We start from the raw sequence: 19912 nt of genomic DNA, 5'->3' as shown, positions 1-19912 counted from the left end.
TAGCTCTTGGTTCCTCCAGAGACCTAGGCAGAGATTCTCAGAAATCTGTATGCAACTGAGTTTCACATAACGGCAAGAATGGTTATGCTAGTAAATATAAACGACAGATGTTGATACATGTATTAATAATCGTAGGTGGAATTGTAATTTAGGAAAATCTGCCAGTCAAAGGAATTTCCCTATCGATAAGATTATGCAAAAGGGAACAATTCTTCCTAAAAGCATTAAACACCCCGATTACGTATCCGAAATAATTCTTTAAAAAATCTTGAAAATGTGTGTTCATGGTGTGACAGTAAGCAAAACCTGCTGGCTTTATGGGTGATTGCAATCTTGGATACTAATCACGTGATTTTAGTGGAGAAAAACACGAGGAGAAAATTCAAAAATGCTCTTTTTCCCGAACCATAAATGTGACTTCTCAGCCGATAAGTAATCCACAGATGTAAAGTTAGTGGGATCAGGTCAACACTTAAAGTATACCACGTTTATAGTTCCACGCACATTCCTCTGGATTTTTATTAACCTCAAAAATGAAAAAATCTAGTAAAATCCTGAGTGCAGCCATATATATCACAGACACACAAACTGCTGTGAGAATCTGTCACTCAGTTGCTCAAGAGCCAAGTATCAGGGCAAAGCTAATGATGCCAGCCTTTTAAAGCTCTGTTTGAGCAAGGCTATACGAAGGGGTTATTGCTACGGAATGCACGTGAATACGGCAAGGCTACATCTCTTCCTCAATTACACAAGAATAAATGACCATCTTCTTTACATCAGTGACGTAATGCGATCGATAAGCTTGGTAATATGGTAGAGAATATTGTCAGAATAGAGTCTGGCTTAAATATAGAGTCCTAAATAGGATTTAAAAATATTTCACCCAATTGAAGTTAATAAAATAAAACCTACACACAATGGGGTAACCTTTTTGAATATTTAGGACAGAATCTTGATACTATATTTCTGTAGATGATATTCTGTCTTAGAACCAAGCTCGAACCCTTTGTTCCAGTGTCAGTCACATTTCACACGAGGTAACCCCCTTTCCAATAAAGATGTTTTTCGTTACTCTTTTAAGAAGCGGTTGAGTCCAGAGGTTTCCTACATGCTGTAGTGCCACCCATAAACTCACAGTGCTCAGTAAGGTAGACGATGTGGTTCTTTCATGCATTGTGTAATCAAGAGTCAGACTAGAAAACATCTGACAGGAGCAGGCAGCACACAGAGAAATCGCGGAGCCCTTGAAAAGGGACATTTTTTTATGAGGGACGTGTCCCCTCAATAAAAACAACAGATGCAGGAGCAATACCCCTCAAGCAGGAAAGTACATCCATCTGTCATATTCTCTTCTACCATCAAAGGTCCACTGACCACATCTTCTGACTGATTGACAACTGCCAACACCTAGTCTGCTCAGTTTGTTTTGCTGTGCAACCATCATTATCAGAAAAACTTTATAAACTATTTACACACTTATGTCTTGGCTATGCACTACAACCTGTTTTGTGAATGTTGTTTGAACACTCAGTTTTTTCAAAACTCAAAAAAGTAGTAGACTGTAATGATGAACTTGTGCTAATTTGGCACAATAGTTTTCGGTTTGCTGTATACCATTGTGATTATAACAGCTACATTGTAAATAAGCATTGGCAAAGCCAATAGGGCTAGCTTTGAAAAGCGAACTCCTGCAAGCACAGGTATGCAAAATAACATATAGGAAGCATTTGAAGAGGATGGTGAAGTGATATTTTTAAATATTGGTATATGCGGTTCATAACTTTTTGTTTTCTGACAACAGGAAATGTTTCTTTGCTCATCTCTCCACAAACACTACTTACCTTTATAATTTAAGTTATCCCCTTAGGTTCTCCATTAATTGTTTCTTTTCTTGTTTCCTTGCCCTTCTACCTTTGTTTTTTTCCTTTCACCTATATCCATTATCTCTTCGGTCACTATCACCTCTTTGTATTACCACTTTACCATTGTTCCAGTGAATAGTTTTTACTGGTGATTGTTATATCCTATGTCTCCTAGTTCCAAGCTGCTCAGCTTGTGTGTGTGTGATGTAATAGAATGTTCATGAGTGCATGTTTTGGATGAGTGGTCAGTTGGAATGAGTGGGGCTGAGCAGCAGGTTGCAGTTCCCGATAGCTCTCCCACCAGGAGCCGCTACTGCCTAGAAGCCCCACTAGTGTCTTCTACAACAGATAGCCTACAGAAGTAGGTTTTGGGTGATGGAGTTTGTGAGGCTTGAAATCTGCTAGACTACAGTGAGCCTACATGCTTGAAGATCAAAAGATTTGTAGTATCACCTGATGTTGAAACCTGCCTGATAGAGCTAGATTTCATCAAGATTAATCATCGCTCTGTTTGTGTTTCAGACAGACTACATTTAAAATGGCACGCAGATTTTGGTGCGAGTGAAAACACATGGCACGTGAAATATGAAATGAGGCTTGTCAAACGCTTTTTAAAAGGGGCACTTATGATGTATTCAAAGTGAAAGACAGGAAATGAGGCCTGGTCAAAATGTTTCAGTCTGAAATGCGTGTACTGAATTAACATGTGTTTGTGCAGTGTAGAGAAACTCGTGATTGCAGTTTCCTTTTTAGCTCTGAAGATAATCGTGGAATGTGTTCTCTCCTCCCAGATCCTTTTCCTTATAATCTACACTCCCTGTTCCTGTCTAAAGAGACTTTGGCTTTGTTGCATATTTAGACAATGCATATTCAGTTCATAACACGTCTTCCTATAATGTGTATTAATTCACCATGCACCAACACTACACTCGGGGCAAACACATTTTGCATGAAAAGCAATCTAAAACATTAGAGCATGTTGCTATGAGTATTTATTAACTGTGTGCGCTCTGAAAATTTGCAATGGTGTGTGTTTATGCTATGTTGTACATTGCACATTTTTGCATGTTGTGCTCGAATAATAGAATAGCTGCTTTAAACTAATAGCTTTGCTAGGTAATAACTAATACAGGGTACTGGTATGGGGGAGGTAAACATAATCATTTTTTTCATGAATTAATACTCTTTTGTGTTTGTTTTGTTTTGGGCCCAAAATAAAATGGATGCCTAAGAATCCAGCATGGTTGAGAATTGTGCTGAAATGAGAGACGCATGCCCAAGCTGCATGAACTGCCAAGTGCCTCAAGTGAAGACAGATGGGTCAAGGCCACAGTAAACTGTACACTCTTGTCATCGTGCCAATGTACCAGTATTTGTTGGAAAGTGGCATTCCTTTGTATAATGTGAAAGCAAGGAGGAAATGGACTGATACACTTTTCCTATTTAATATTTAAAAAATGTATAATTATTGATGGTCATACATATGACTCTATTAAGCATTAACGCTTCCTTTGTCAGAACTGGTATGGGTTGGATTTGTAATGTCATCCATGCTAACCAAAGACAGTGTGAGTTTCTACTGAAATGCAACATTATTAGTATAGTCAGCCAAGAATTAGAGTATAATAAATTACCCCACAGGGGGCGTGTCTTCTTTTAGAGCCTTAGAAGTCTTAGAGGGAGGAGAGAGAAGAAGCAGATCTGACACAAACATCATATGGGTTAGGTACGTGAACGTTGCGGGTGCAGCCTGGGAGGAGATTGCGTCCCAGGAAAGACAGAGGGAGGTGGTGGTTTTTGCTCATATTTTTTCAGAGTCCTTGCACGTCATATTTTTGGCAAGGCAGATCACATTCCTCTGTGATCTTGTGAAGGACGGGCAGCCTCTCTCAGATAAACAGACCAGGGCAGAGAGTGCAGCTGATGGAACAGGGCTTAGATTTAGATGCTAAAAAGTTAATGCTTCGACTAACTAACTAGTTTTGAAAAGATTTATTTGTTTTATGCATTTATTTCTTTTTATGAGAGATTTTTGCCAATTATTAATTATTGATTAGCCTTGCATAACTCACTCTTGAATTATATTTTCCTGAACTCTTTCAAAAATTCTGACTGACAATTGATGCCTCATACCCTTCCTTTATGGAATGCTTTGTATCCAGTCTGTAATATGTTCAGTATTCATTCTATTTTTCCTATTTTCAATTATGTAACCTGATTGATATTAGACTAATCAATAAAGATTCAAAGAACTTAAACTTTTAACTAGAAAATAAAACCCTTTAAAATACTCACAACTCTCTTTATTGGCTTAAATATTAATTGCATTTTGATTTTTCATGTTAATGTAAAGTGTCCTGAAGGTGATACACGGTGGGAAAGGTCCATTCACCTAGTCAGCTGTATAATTAGAGTATAAATGAGGTTTTGTATTGAGAAATTACTGTAAAATTACCGCTGGATCAGTTTTTGGTAGCAGGAGGATGGTTATTATCAATTAGTTTGGTGATTAAGGATTATTAATATCACCATCAACTATTTGACTAATGGTCCATTGACCTTACGAGGAAAGTTGATCTGTGAAAATTAGTTTAGATATTGACTAATACAGATCAAAGTGAAGAAAATCTCCAACCCACTGGATCAGTTTCTGGTAGCAGAGGTAAGGTTAAGACCATCACCAAAAGGAGCATAGATTAGTCTAATGCCTAAATAGCACAAGAAAAATATTTGCCCAAGTTAGATAAATTTCCAGATTCTCGAAAGAAAGTCCTGAATACTGATCCACTGCTCAGAACCTGAAGACTGGAAAACAGTACTGGAAGGTGATGCAAGAAGGCAATTGATGGAGTGGTGTGAGTATCAATAGGGTTGTGAAATGTTGTTAATGTGCTAGAAGGTGTGCTTTGTTGTTTTTGAATTGTTGAAAATAGTAGGTGTTTTGACTGTTGGTGAAATTTTGCTCATTTTCAATTGATGGTTTATTGAATATATTGGTAATTTCATAAGACAGAATTATTGATTATTGATTTAAGTTTAACATGAAAAGTTAGTGTCCTGTTTTATGTTGTCCAGAATACCCGAGGAAGGAATAGCGGGTGGTAAATGGAAGCCACACTGCAGTGAGGTTACTCTTTTGGAATAAAACTGAGAAGCTAGGGAGGGCTTGCAGTTTTTAATTAGGTACTATTGTCTGTGTAATAGTGAGAGTGATTAATAGCAAAGAGTTCGCTGGGGAAACGTTGGTGTTATATCACCTAGAAAGGGTAACACTGAAGGAGTAGCAGGTTCTCCTGAGCTTGAGTGTTGGGTAAGCAGAAGGGATTTAATTGCAGTATTTGGAGAGTAAACAGAAGTTCCTATTTTGTGAAGAGTAAGCAGAATGTGTTACTCACAGTGAAAAGAAATCTATATTTTGTTTAGTGGAACAGACAGAGTAGCAAATGTTTTTATGTTGTTAATACCGGAATTTTGATTAAGAAAAATTCAGAAAAATATTGAAGTAAGATTTTGTTTCAGAGGGTCAGTAGTAGGAGTTAAACTGACTGAAATTGAAATTGACAGCATTGGAGAAAAGAAATTGCATTGAACTATTCCAGAAATGAACATGTTTGAAGGTTTTAGAAAAACTGTTAGGAGGTAAATTGAAAAATGTGTTTTTAGTTATTGATGGTCCTGAAGGAACACTCGTGCATTTTATGTCTACCAATTTGGGACAAACTTCATGTATGTGGGTTCACAAATGGTACAAGATTACTGAAAAAGAGGGTCCTTTGAGGTTTCTAAAAGATGGCATTTCTGAATTGCAAATCATTGCCAAATTAAGGGAAGTGTTATGTGAAATAAAGAAACCATCTAAAGCTGCACAATTTGAGGCTTTAAGCATGTGGAAAAAGACAGCAAGAGACAAAGCAAGTGAGGATAAAAAGTTAAAGCACCAGATACAGGAGAAGGGAATTAATGATGATAAAAACCTTCAAATAAATAATGATTCAGGGAATGAAATAATGGTTGCACTGTTACATCAGTGTCCGCCACTCTATGTGGTTCCCATGAAAAATACTGATAATATTGTACCAGTGAGTACTACAGTGGCTACTGCTTCTGTTAAACAGAGAAAGCACAGAATGAGAGACCTGTGCAGACATTTCAGATTAACCCACTATCTATTCAATCAGCACTAACAGTGGTATCTCCAGGTGTTACTGCTTTAAATTTGACTGAATCATTCCAAGGATTACCTATTGCAGATGCACAGGCAATGCGTAGAAAAATTATGAATGTCCCAATTAATATGATCCCTACTCAAAAGGTTCAAAGAGCTGCAGAAGGAGTGATTATGGCAGGGTTTATTTCAGAAACTCAGAATTCACAGATTATTGTACAGAAATTACCCCAGACAGTCCAAGCACTGAAAGCTGGGGGAGAAATGGTCTTTGGAACACCAATAGCCCATGATATAATGAATATATTTGAAGATGGGATTTTTCAAACCTGCTTTGATGAAGGAGCAATGATTAAAAAGATAGAGAGCATGGGGGAAGAAATTCACTCAGACCCTGAACAAGAGAAACAGCTTAGGCCCAGATGTAGGTAAATCTAATTTACCGACTCATAAATACCGAATTTTACCCATTCGGTATTTATGAATCGGTAAATTAGAAGGAGGCAGATGTAGGTAATTCTTAATTTACAATTACCGAATCTGTAAGATTCGGTAATTACCGATTCTGTAATTACAGGATCGGTATTTGCCATTGATTCTGTAAATAAAATACCCCCTACATGCCAAATCCCAAATACCGGTCGGTAACGGCCGAAATCGGCCGTTACCGACCGGTAATTGGCGACCTACATCTGGCCCTTAGTGTTTTAAATTCAACATTTGAACATGAGGAAATTTACAGCCCCTGCTGTTTAAATCATGAAAATGTGAACCAGTGTCAGGAGAAAGAATTAATTTCCTTGAGTAAGGAAACAGCTACATGTGCAGTAACTACACATGATAGACTGACTGATTTGGCTCAAAAATATGAAATTGGTATTTCAAGAAGTTTTCCATTTCAGAAAAGTTTCAGGGTACATATGGATGATGAAGCACATGAGAAAATGTGTTCTTCAAGAATGCAATTGCACATTGCTGAAATAATAAAATATATTTCAAATGCAATGAGTTTGAGAAATTAGGAGACAAGTGGGCAAGAACACATGAGAAGAAAAGGAAATCACCAGACCTTGTTGAAGAAAATAATAAGCAGGATGAGGGAGAAGCTTTTGCTTACTTATTGTGAGAAAAGGTGGGAAAAGTGCATGTTCATGTGCCATGGGACAAAAGGAAACTTGCAGCATTTCTGATCACATTCCCAAAATTGAGGGACAAACGTATGCCGTGGTACCCACAAGTTGATGGATTTGTTGAGATTTTAAAAGAGTTGTGCATTAATTTGGAAATGTTCTTTTACATTGCCATGCAAACTGAATTGTGGTTTGAATCTAAGGTTGTTGTGCAAAGGCCAGGTGAGGAGACAAAGAAAAGGATTTGCATGAATGCACCATCATTTTCTGTTGTTATGGAGAAAAACGTAGCAGTGATTACTTTCCTGGAGGGCAGAGAGCCAGCAAAGGATTTTGATTGGGTACAGATTAAAAGAACACAGGATGGAAGTAAAGGTGTTTTGGTATGTGCAAATTCTGGTATGGATGTTGTACTGCTGGAAAAGGTGTCCTTTTGCCATGTTTATAACAGATTTGAACACTGTAAGAAGAAATGTAAATTTAAACATGATGCACAAACACAGAGAGAAATGCAGGTGCAAAATATGCCAGTTAAGCAAATGCAAATCTCAGTTCAGAAACAGGTATCATTGGCAGGAGTCTTTCAAGTACTAATGGTCCCACAAAATATGGAAGATGCTAAAATTAATTTAAATAAGCTTTCCAAAGCAAATGGGAATTATTTCCAGAGACAAAATCAGAACCCAGTTCAACGGGTTGCTGTGTTTAAAAAGGAGAGTTTTAACCCTCACAATTCTAAATTTACCAAGTCCATTATGAAAGCAGTTGAAGGACCAGGCTTAGTTGTTTAGAAACAAAGAAATGACAAACCCAGTTTTAGAAAAATTTGCACCAGAAAGAGGCCCATTTGATAACAATTGCCAAGTTGTTGTTTGTGACTCAGGCCTGGCAGAAAAATAATTGTTTTGCAATTTAAACAGCACAGATTACTGTACACCAGATGATGTTAATTTTTAGATTCCTGATGAGGATGTACATTTTAAAATGGCCCAACATTTTCAGAAAGGACAGTTGGAAACTGATCTTCTGAATTGAAAGAAACAATAAACACAGAAGTAAGGGAGTTCACAGAGAAGGATGTCAGATTAATAAAATGTGCAAAACATGTCTTATTAGAATTAGAATCAGATGACATGTATTCAAGAACTCAAAACCAAAGGTAGAGAGTTAGGACTTTGAGACGACCGTCCGTGTCCCTAACTATTAACGGTTAACCAAAGGCAGACGGCCAGGAGTATTTACTGTCTGACGTGTGTGATGTGTTGGCACCTCAAAGGTTTGTTAATAAAACCCTCACAAACCAACCTGGTTGGTGTCATGCTTCATCATCGGTCCCAGCCAGGTAGCCGAATGCTACCTGGCTACGCTGTAACACCTGATTACAGTGGAGCGGGTATTTGAGGTTCTGTGATGTGTGATTATGTGAGTGAGATAACTATTAAAAATACCTCCAGAATACTACCTTGGTACTTTATTCATGGAGTTCTGGAGTATGATTAAAAATCTTCAGAGAGTGCATAACATATTCCAGGTACTATGTGTAACTGTATGTATTATCAGATGGTTGACATGTTTCAGCCCGGAGGAGAAAATAGGGTGGGCTTTCTTCAGGTCCTCTCCAAAACAGTGAGTATAAGTGAAAAATAGTGTGTGGCAAAAACGTTACCACGTGAATAGCATATTTAACACTCGCGCTAAGGAGGGTTTTGCATGCATAGAGGACTGACCGTTTTTTGTCCTCTTCAAAATGTAGAGTACCTGCAAAGGAAAATGCACATAAAAGCAGGCGTTTTTATTAGATGGATGCCTTATTATTTATCACCCGTAATGCATTTGTGATATCCAGTGTTTCGCATTCATAACGTGGATATCAGCAGTACTGGTGATAATAACCAAGTGCTAAGTACTTGCCAAGTTGTCAGACTATGGTGGTTATCACTCTGTGACATACCATGCACAAAAAAAAACAATGCCCATACTCCCGGGACAAGATTAGATAACATAATCCTGGACAAATGGAAATATCAGGATTGATCCTAGTGTTGATAAGCATGCAGTAAATTGAAACACATAGCTTCAACACATACTACCTCACATGAACCATGTGGTGCTAGTTAATTCGTTCCTCATGGCATGAAATTATTCACAACAATAATACATTAATAGCATAGACGGACTCTGTCATATGCACCAGTCACAAAAAAATGAAAAGGACACAATCACTAATTAATTTGTTTTGGTCTTTGTTTTGTTTGTTTTTGTGCATGGTATGTCACAGAGTGATAACCACCATAGTCTGACAACTTGGTAAGTACTTAGCACTTGGTTATTATCACCGGTACTGCCGATATTCACGGATCATGTCATGCCTACCGACAGACTATTGAGCTTCGCGTGTTTAACCTGTCTGTCAACTATCTGAAGTCATCTTGAAGGGAGGCACCTTATGGATCGTGTTGTGGACTGCATTTCACATAGAGTTAAATGGCAGTGTTAGTTGTCAGGAGCTGGCAGGTGGTAAACATTTTAAAAGCATTGTGTTTTTGAAGCTAGACATGCATAGGCATTGTGAATATTATCTGTGGTGTTAGTTGACAGTGCGTGGGCTTATCTAAAGGGCATTCTGCAGTCGGGAATGCCCTTTAGATAAGCCCATGCATAAGTCGAGCCCGAGGATTGTTTGGCAGAACTTCACGCTCACATGAGTATCGGTGAGCGGTAACCGTCGGAGTGCACCAGTGACTTAAGGCGGTGGTGAAAACGGTGCGGTAAATGTCAGAATGCACAACTTCAAGCTCAAATGAGTATTGGTGAGCGGTAACTGTCGGAGTGCACCAGTGACTTAAGGCGGTGGAGACAATGGTGAGCACTTGTATCTGGGTGCCAGCCTCAGCCAGTGTTATGGTTCAAACACCTGCCGGCATTCTGTAGTTGGCACGAGGTTCTTTTGAGAGAGTGGGGTATCACGAGCTGAGATTCTCTGCCAGTTTCAGTCTGATGTGCGTCATAGTAATACGCGTACTGACAACGTAATGCCGGATGTACCCTTGGTAACCTCACAGCGCTGTTGTCATTGGACAGCGTTGCAAAATAACGTAATTCAACGTGCAAGGACGCGGACGTTGCCTTGGCAACCCCACAGCGCCGTGTTATTGAAAATGGTGGATCTGTGTGTGGCCAGGCATACCCAGCTGTTCTTCGGCAAAGTAGTTCTACGGCAACGTATCAGCACAGCGGAAACTGGGACTATGCGAGGAAGAAGTAATCTCCGAAGATTGAACAACGGTGACCACTTTGATGAATTTATTTGTAATTCGGCCAAGCGTGGCAGACTGTTGGTTGAAAGGAAACTAAACCCAACGCAGGTGTCTGCTCTTGTTTAAAGATGATAGCGCATGAGAAACTATCGGAAGTAGACTTATTCTGGTGCTATTTGCGCTGTGGGCACAGGTGAGAGGTCGCTCACCTAATGTTATGATTGATTTGACATAGAATATGTATATTGCCATTCAATTGTGGTGCATACTGTCATGAAGGTTTCCCGTTGTTTTTTTTGTGCGCTACACATAGAGGCTATTATCTGTGGTATTGAGTGATACGTGTGAGCGGTGGTTGTAAGTGATACATGTGAGCGGTGGTAGTGAGTGATACATGCGAGCGGTATGTGAGGGTGTTATTTAGGCATGTGTATTGTTTTATGTCATACAGTGAATTTTCAGGTATGTGGTAGTGTTGAGTTGTATAAGTGAATCTTTAGTGTGGGTGTGATTGCACTGTTGTATAAGTAAATAATTTTTTTAGTTTGAGTACGTATTACATTTCTTGGTGGACAGTGATTTTTGTTTTGTATTACGTGCTTTGTCCAGACTGAGGTGTAGTAGTGGGAACATTAGTGTTCCCTGTCCTGCAAGTGAGCATGCTGTAGTGGGAACACGTGCGCTCCTTTGTCCAGTGAGATGAGTGCTGTAGTGGGAACATGTGCGTTCATTTGTCCAGCGAAATGTTTGCTGTAGTGGAAACACGTACGTTCCTTTATCCAGCGAGACGTGTGCTGTAGTTGGGACATTTGCATTCCGTTGCCCAGCGAGATGAGTGCTGTAGTGGTTCTGCAGTACATATTATGGTGGGGTGTGGAGGTTGCATCCTGTCTGGAATGTCTGTGTTCCTTTGCTTAGCGAGATGTGGTGTGCTGTAGTGTTCTGCAGTACATATGGTGGTGAGGTGTGGAAGTTGCATCCTGCCTGGAACATGTGCGTTCTTTTGCATAGCGAGATATCGTGTGTAATTTTTTATATTTGATCTATGATCTTGTGTTTATCGCTAGATATATATATTTATATATCTTGTTTTCTCTTTCGGGAGCAGAAGGTATGTAATGTATGATTTTATTTAAATGTAATTTTATGTCAACCCTTTCTTTTCAATTCTAGGAATGCAATGATTCATACTATGTGACCTGATTTTATTTTTATATCAATGGGATGAAATTTTAATGTGATGTATTGTGATCTATCCTCGTGATTCCGTTTCAGTTACTTACATTTACAGCAAGTGTGTATATCTATTTCCTTCACTTTACATTATGTTGTTTTTATTGCTTCCTAAAGGAAGGAGATGTGTTATATCCTATGTCTCTTAGTTCCTAGCTGCTCAGCCTGTGTGTGTGTGATGTAATAGAATGTTCATGAGTGTATGGTTTGGATGAGAGGTCAGTTGGAATGAGTGGGGTTGAGCAGCAGAATGCTGTTCCCGGTGGGACTTTTACCATCTTACTTGTAATTGAATAAACCTACATAATCTACACTACTGGCTACTGGACTGGACAAGGACCCTACTTCGTTTACAAAAGTGATCACATATTCTAATGCCCATTTTGTGTTTTCCAACTATCAATATCACCTCCTCCCTTCTATTATTCCCTTTTTTCCATGTACTATATTTCCTGCCCACTCTTTCTCTTTGAACCACTGTTTCCATTTGCTTCCTTTGGCACCCACTTCTCCTATCTCCATTCACCCCACTATTCCTCACCCCTTTTCCATCCAAATACACTCTGTAATGACCTCCAGCTTCTATTCTGTTATTGATACGATCGCTAAAGTTAATATTGTCATCCTTTCATAAGTAGCGAAGGAATGTATGTAGTAACTAGGGGCCCGATGTAGGTAAATCCCATTTACCGATTTTGAAATACCGAATCCTACCGAATCGGTATTCAAAAATCGGTAAATGGGATGTAGGTCCCAACATCTGGATTCGTTACCGAATCCTTAACAATTCTTTAATTACCGATTCGGTAAATACCGAATCGGTAATGCCCATTCATTCCTATGGGCTTTGAAGCCCATAGGAATGATTAGGCATTACCGATTCGGTATTTACCGAATCGGTAATTAAAGAATTCACAAGGGTGCAGGGGGTGTCACTTTGACACCCTCTAGCACCCCCAAAACGGGCATGTGTGCAATGTGGCACACAGACATGCCCTAAGGGCACGTCTGTCTGTCACATGGCACATGTGTACATGCACAGATGTGCATGTACACAGGAATCGTTTTTTTACCATGGATTTGTATTCCATGGTAAAATACCGATTCTGTAGGCCATGTGCTGATGGAACATTGGCTACCTACATTGCATTTTCGGTAGTTCTACCGAATCGTCATCATTACCGAATCGGTAAATATTACCGATTGGGTAACTTTACCGATTCGGAAATGATAACGATTCGGTAAAATTACCGAAAATGTGCCCCTACATCTCGATAGCCCTTTACCGATCGGACACGGCCGAAAATCGGTATTTTCGGCCGATTCCGATCGGTAAAGGGCTACCTACATCGGGCCCTAGGTCACTGCCGTACATGTCTTCATTATGAAGGTGAATGTGAAGGACAAGCATGTTACTGTTTATCCTTATAGGTGGCTGTGATAAACTTGCCTAGTGATAGTAGGGTAACGTTCTGCAGGGATACACCATCAGTTTTTCTGCTATGCTACTGCTGGCAGATTGCATTCCGCTGAGTAACATAGAAAGAGAACAGAAGCTGTGCAGGACATGCAAGTAACCATTAAGGCAACAGCCTCAGTTGGTGGGCCCAGTACCAAGCCTGTGTGCTACCTTCAGATTGAGATTCGGAAGGATGTGAATTACCAATTACCGAAATGAAAAAAAGCAGTAGACTACAGGGTAGAGAGATGAGATGACCAAGGCTCAGGATGGACGGTTTCTATGAGGAACAGGGCCAGCACCGATTTAATTAGGTAGGTCTATATCTAGCATGGCACAGTGGGTGAAAAACAATAGGTTAAAATAGTACCCCGAGCGATTGCTACTGGATAGACTGTTTGCAAGCATTCATCCCATAACCTTTTGGGTGCTTGATTGCCAGTAGTATGCCATGAAAAATTAGACTAGTGCAACTTCCAAGCCTATTACTGACAATGTTTTTGAATTTCAAAAAGTAGTACATTTGAACCCATTAAAGGAGTACTTCTCTGGGTGCGGATGTACTACTTTATTGGTAAACTGGTCACTATATATATTGCAGATACGGATACAAAAAATGAAAAAGTTAAAACCTCTTACTGAAATGAGAATAACAAGAAAATTAACATAACCATACCAGGACTACAAAACCAAGAATCCATTTGAGGGGTTTCACACCCCAAACAGCACCACTAAAGCTGCACCCCTGCCCGTGCCTCCTGGGTCTAATAAGTCTACCTGGGAACTCATGACTATTGTCACAAACAAGATAATGACCTCATGTCCCTACACTGGGATCACCTATTTAAAATGTATTTTCACTGCACATGCTCTTCCTCTTCTCTGCTACAAGAAGGCTTGATGTTAGAGTTCCTTGATTCTATTCCCAGCCTTTTACAAATTATTTATATGACTGGCAGCCCCATGTACTAAGCACAAGTCGTAAACAGAGGAGGGTGCTCAGGCAAATTAATAGTGCAAGCCAAGTCAACGCTGAGCCATGGGTCTGGCTTGGCTCTTGGAGTCTGTGAACGAGCCGAGCCATGAAAACTTTTGGCATGTATATTATGCAACAAAATCAATGTAAAATTATGATACATTCTCTTCAAAATTCAACAAAGTATATATTTTTTACATTTGGAGAGTTTCACCTTAGGACATCATCAGATTATATCACTGCATAGACAGACGTTATTTAAAAGATTATAGAACAATTCATGGCTCGCACTCAAAGGACAATGCCATCAGTGAACTATGAGGCAAGTCAGTAGTCTATAAACCCTACATGTGGCCTTTATTCTTTTAATTGAAGGAGCAAATTTACAGCCTAGTATATCAAGTATTTAAAAGTGCACTCATATGTAGTAATAAAAAAAAGGCTCTTAAATAAAATATTTGCCAAGGATCTAAGAATTTGGATCTGCAGGCAAACCAGTATTCATTCACGTTTATCTGGTTTCACATTTTTAAATTCAACCACATATGGGTATCTCTGTCTCTCTGTCCTGCTCTCCATTTCTCTCTCTCTCTCCTGTGTACATCGCTGTATTGTCTTTAATTTTTGGGCTTATAGAGACAAAAACCGACACAGAGATAGCAGACCCGACTTAGCACCCCAGACCCAACTAACAAGGCAACATTGCATTTATTCAGGGGGTGTCACAACCCAAGCACCCCCTTGAAGCTACGCCCCTGTCCTTTTGTCTTGCTTGGGCGCTGTCCTTTGTGTTTATGGTATGCCTGAACCTACAATGCAACTAACAAGTCTTATTAGAATTAAGCAAAATGAATATCACATTTCCATGATCTATTCAATGGAGCACTGACTGAAATCATTGCACAGCGCCCACATGTTCTTTGGGCAAGGTGTTGGCTCCTTAAAGCAGGTAGTGACAGTGCTGGCTCCAAGCAGGAGTACCCCTAGCAGGAGCAGAGTAAGTGTGAAGGTCTGATCCAGGCTCTCATCAGCATTCCAGGATAGGACACTGAAAGGTAAGCAAGGGACTCAAGCTTGCCCAAGAAACCCTAGTTCACTTGTATCCGTCTCTACTGACCCCCACTCCACCCCATTCTACCACCATTTGCAATATGGCAATGCTAAGGAAGGAAAAAGTAGCAATCTATTGCTTAAAGGGGCATATAGATGTTCTAAAGGCAGTTCTAAATCTTTGAGTCTAGAGTTAAACTCTCCTCCTCAGGAATGCAGGCAGTAAGCTCACACTGTCACAGGGCCAGTTTTCACAGCTTCCATCTTGTGTCATGGCAGACCTGGGGTAATCCAAAAGTGATAACAATAACAACAGCATACTCACACATGCAGAAATAATTTGGAGTTCTGCTACCTTACAAGATACATACAGCTGCACTTGACATTTACACAGGGATATCAGTGCCGGGCCTGGTCATGACAAGTGACTGGAACGTTAGTGACTGAGCCTGTAAGCTTCGGGCTCACATCCCTGCACAGGTAAACATTCCTGATTACTGAAAATATGGTACACTGCCAACACTGCCCAATGTACATGGCCAAGGACACAGATGATAATAGACTGCTCAGCCAAAGATACACTTTTTATGCACCTCCATGTCCTGAGAGCCAGGCTCAGGGCCTCAATGTCAAATGTAGTCCTATGTTTGCGGTGCAAACGCGGGATTTTGTGTGTGCTGATGCTAAAGGATACCAGATTCATTTGCAATAGGGCCAATCAGGGCAGGGGCACAGGCAGACATTCCCTCTTAGTCTACAGGATGAATTCGGTACCCTGAACAGCATGCTGAAAAAGGTACATGCCACACTATGATATCTATGCAGATGGTGTCAACAGCAAGCATCACTGCCATATTCACCTCTGTTTTTCTATAAATGAAATAGGTGCCCGAAGGATGTCCTCAGAAAAATCGTGCACAGCTATATCTCGCATCATTGGTTTTCAGTGGTCTGGCTGCTGCATGCAAACTACAATAAAAAGTCTATATGAACATACGATATCTCGCTCTCATAACTTTGGCACTGTACAGATTCAGTGTAAATAGAAATGAGTGTTATCTTTATGTGGCTATAGCCGAGCAGAAAAAGCAAAACCCCCCTTTAAAAAGCATCTAAACAGCAAAGTTGAATGTTAGTTCAATGAATAACATTGTCCTGCGAGTTCAGTTGAAGAACTCCTCTGCCTTTTGTTGTATAGATGGAAGATGCCTGCCAGGCCCTGAAGCTATCTGTGATGGATGTGGAACTTTATAAACCCTTACCAATACATTTAGCTGCTACAAGAGTAGGGGCAATTACTAGTAATTGTGCACATGTTTTCAACATAAATATATGTACCTCTATGTAGCTGAGAATTTACTAAAGAAGATACAGCAATGTAGTCAATATACAATTAAAAAGATGTTCTAGTTCAGAACACAGGGTGAGGCAAAAGCAGGGACGTGACTAGACAGGGGGCCTTGTTCCTCTCTTCCCTGTAGTGGTGAAAGCCCCTGGAGTACTGCGGACATTAACAAGCCTGAACCCCCTCCTGCCATGCATATTTCAGAGCAGGTTTCACACCTGCATGCATACACCAAAACCTTGCTGGTTTAGTGACACTCGCTGTTTAGATGTTGAATTTCTTTTTATTCCAATCAATGGCATTCAATCAATGAGCCTCTAAAACAAATATTCAATTCTGTGACAGCCTTGCACACCTATGACCTGCTGGTAAGATTGATGTGCACACTGCATTTACAGCGTCAGACACATGAACAAGAACATAGAAATTCCATACCTTTAGCCTGTACTGCGACGATTAGTTTGAACTTTGGGGCTCATTATGATGGCATGCGGACATCAGACTGCCTGCCATAATAATGGTGCTAGGACCGCCCGCCAGACGTGCGGCGGTCCCACCAGTCCAATTAGGATGCACCCGCCAGTATGGTGGGCGCATCCTGGCCTTTTGATATTGCGGACGGTGCTGCTTGCTGCAGCACCGTTCACAATGCCAAAATGCCACGATGTGCGTTTCCATGCACAACGTGGCAGCCCCAATGCGGTACCTGCCACCTTGCCCATGGGAATGTAGGGGGGTACCATGGGTACCCCCCCAGTGTACCTACACCCTCCTCCCTTACTGGCCCCCAAACCCAATCCTACCAACCTTTCCATGGTAGCAGCGCCGCTAGGGAAAGGCATCTCCCAGGTCACATCCTAATACGGTGGACGAAGCCTGCTAGGCACCACCACTATATTAGTGGCCCTTTTCCATCCGCCAGGCAATCGGTGCGATTGACACTGGCAGAAAAGCAGCGGACGGACTTTGCATCTGCGCGATACCCACCCCCATCCTAATTTGGTGGTGGGTGAAATGCTCAGTGATGGCGGAAGGACAGCCAGCCCGGCAGTGGCGGTCCTTCCGCCATCATAATGAGCCCCTTTGTTAGTACACCCCGTCAGATATAAAAGCAGTGAAGAACAATCTTACATTATGGATAAATTAGAAAGAATTGAACATAATAAAGTCGCCACATTATATATGGGCTTCAGTACCCCCTGACGTAAGTTGTGAGGATACTGCAAGTCAGCAAAGAGGTTCATGACCACAGAGGAATACAGCCACAGGCTGAGTTCCTTTACAAGGGCATGGGACTTGGAGGAATACTACGGTATTTCTATGTCCCGCAATTTTCTGCAATACAGGTCAATCCTGGTGTGGGAATACAATGTAGTTTACATGACGCAACGGGGGCATTAGTATTTAAGTCATGACTTAAGAATCACAAAATGTAGATTCCCTCTTTCATTCCAGAGTTAGAGATACCAGAAGACTTGCACAACCTTTCTGTAAGAAGGGGTTAAAAGCCATACCTGAAGCTTTTAAAGGGCGTGGTTATCTCAAAGCTTTTACGGTCCACATGCTTGATGTTTGCCACGTTCAGAGGTATGTTCGTGATGGCGATTCCTGCTTTATAATCCTAAAGAGAATACAAGTGTTTTAGAAATCTTTTTCACTGTCACAAATATTAAGCATTTACATGGAAAATCTCTGGTGAGGGAATTGCCAGGGCAGACCATCTCTCAAGTTTTCCTAAAGCCAGAGGCTGTCAAGCGGTCAGGCAAGATGAAGGTTTGATATCCTATGCAGATGTATAGGGCTGTGCCCTGTTTTTAAGGGGAGAATGGATGAATGAGAGAGCGCAAGATATCGGTCTGTGAATGGCCAAAAAATGATTTGGGAATGTGCAGTCGCAGGAAATCTGTGTGCAAGGAAAATTTGCAGCCATGTGTGAAGACAAATTATGAGTTGTTCTTAGAATTAAATGCATTCAAATGTATTGCACTTGGTGCACCATACAGCATCGAACGTATAAATAAAAAACTAATTAAGGACAAACAAACAGTATTCAACTTTGATTTAAAACATTTGTAAAATTAAAGTACATTTTAAGAGATGCTCACGAAGAATACATATTTGCAAGCTACTGGCAAAGAACGAGTTTTCACTGATAATACAGGCAAATGCTTTATTTATCTGATCTCGATGTGTAGTCTAGAAAATTTGGAGCATCAAAACTGGTATAAACTCATTCATCAAGTAACCTTGCAAGAGGCCAATTTCCTCAAACATTTCGTTTAGAATCACATAGCCTACAACACATGGAGCTAAATGGAAAGTTAGACCAGGTAAACTGGATCAATTTATTCAGGAATCTCAATGTTCTAAAGCAAAATATTGCACTGGAAGTACTTTTGGTGACATGGCATCAACATAAACAATTGTGGAGAGAGGTTAACAAAAAATATAAAAATATATATTTCCCTTGTGTTAGGTTTAAACGTGACACAATCAGACTGAAATGACATAAGTTTCAAGTTTCAGTTCGCCCAGTCTTTGAAAATCAAATTTTTTTCAGAATGCCACACTATTGTCAACCTTGGATCATGTAGGTCTTCCATTAAGCAAGACCAACATGGTTTGCTCTCTCAGGGGAATCCTGCAGGTATGACACAAGCAAGAGCATTAATGAACCAGGAGGCACCTCCTGAAACCTAAATAGGTTTGTCAGACACTGAGGCCCTCGTTGGGATGTCAATCGGAAAGCCTCCGACCACAGGTCAGAGGATTTCCAACTGACTTCCACGGTTTGTATACGACCTCCGTATTAGGAATATGGAAGTAGGAATTCAAACCAGCTGGTCATTCCGGCTGACTTCCGAAGGGCTCATGGAGCCTGTCGGACAGTCAGAAACTCACCATAATCCTGTGCAGATGGCCTTTCGCCGGCGGGATTATGATGTTGGTTTCAAACAGGCTGTCCATGTCGGGATTTCCGACATAGAAACCTGTCGGAAAGGGACTTTGGAGGGCCCTAGCAGGGTCCCCTTCTCCCTGCTGCCTCTGGTTGGGGGCCGAGGGGGGTACCTGTGGTGCCCCCCTGTAAATTTCTGCACTGTGAGGTTTCCACCTGCCACAGAAACTCCCATAGAGACATGGGAGTTTGCGACCGCACATAGTGCGGTTGCATTGAAATACGGTGTTTGGAACCGTCATCCTACGATTGGTCGGTTCCCACACCAAAACGGTGTCGGTCCGAGGAAACTTTGACCGACATCTCAATAGGGGCCCTTAGGCCCTATCTGGGTGACAGACTTGCCAGACAGGATTTAAGCTGAAGCATTCTCTGTAAAACTCTATTTGGAAGGCAGACCATTTTGTGTAGCAATTCGATTTCTTCTGAATTTAACCAAGAATATATTTTAGCAACAAAACTGAACCAACCATAGGCTA

At 40.7% G+C, this 19912-nt stretch overlaps 1 protein-coding gene across 4 annotated transcripts in view; it reads right to left on the bottom strand.

Annotated features, from left to right (window-relative positions):
* The window catches only part of ARAP2 (ArfGAP with RhoGAP domain, ankyrin repeat and PH domain 2), a 1514823-nt gene that overhangs the window by 933975 nt on the left and 560936 nt on the right, over positions 1-19912 (bottom strand). For all 4 annotated transcript variants that reach the window (XR_013608339.1, XR_013608340.1, XM_078678359.1 and 1 more), the window contains exon 10: positions 17992-18098. Coding sequence is in view for 2 of the 4 variants with exons in the window: in XM_078678359.1 (XP_078534485.1) it covers positions 17992-18098 (107 nt within the window). In the remaining 2 variants the exon portion in view is untranslated. The remainder of the gene's footprint in view (positions 1-17991; positions 18099-19912) is intronic.

The sequence above is a fragment of the Lissotriton helveticus genome, chromosome 2_2 (assembly GCF_964261635.1).
Source record: "Lissotriton helveticus chromosome 2_2, aLisHel1.1, whole genome shotgun sequence".
In the NCBI taxonomy this organism is placed as follows: Eukaryota; Metazoa; Chordata; class Amphibia; order Caudata; family Salamandridae; genus Lissotriton; species Lissotriton helveticus.
Note: the sequence above shows the minus strand (reverse complement) of the source record. Positions and strands in the feature narration are given on the sequence as shown.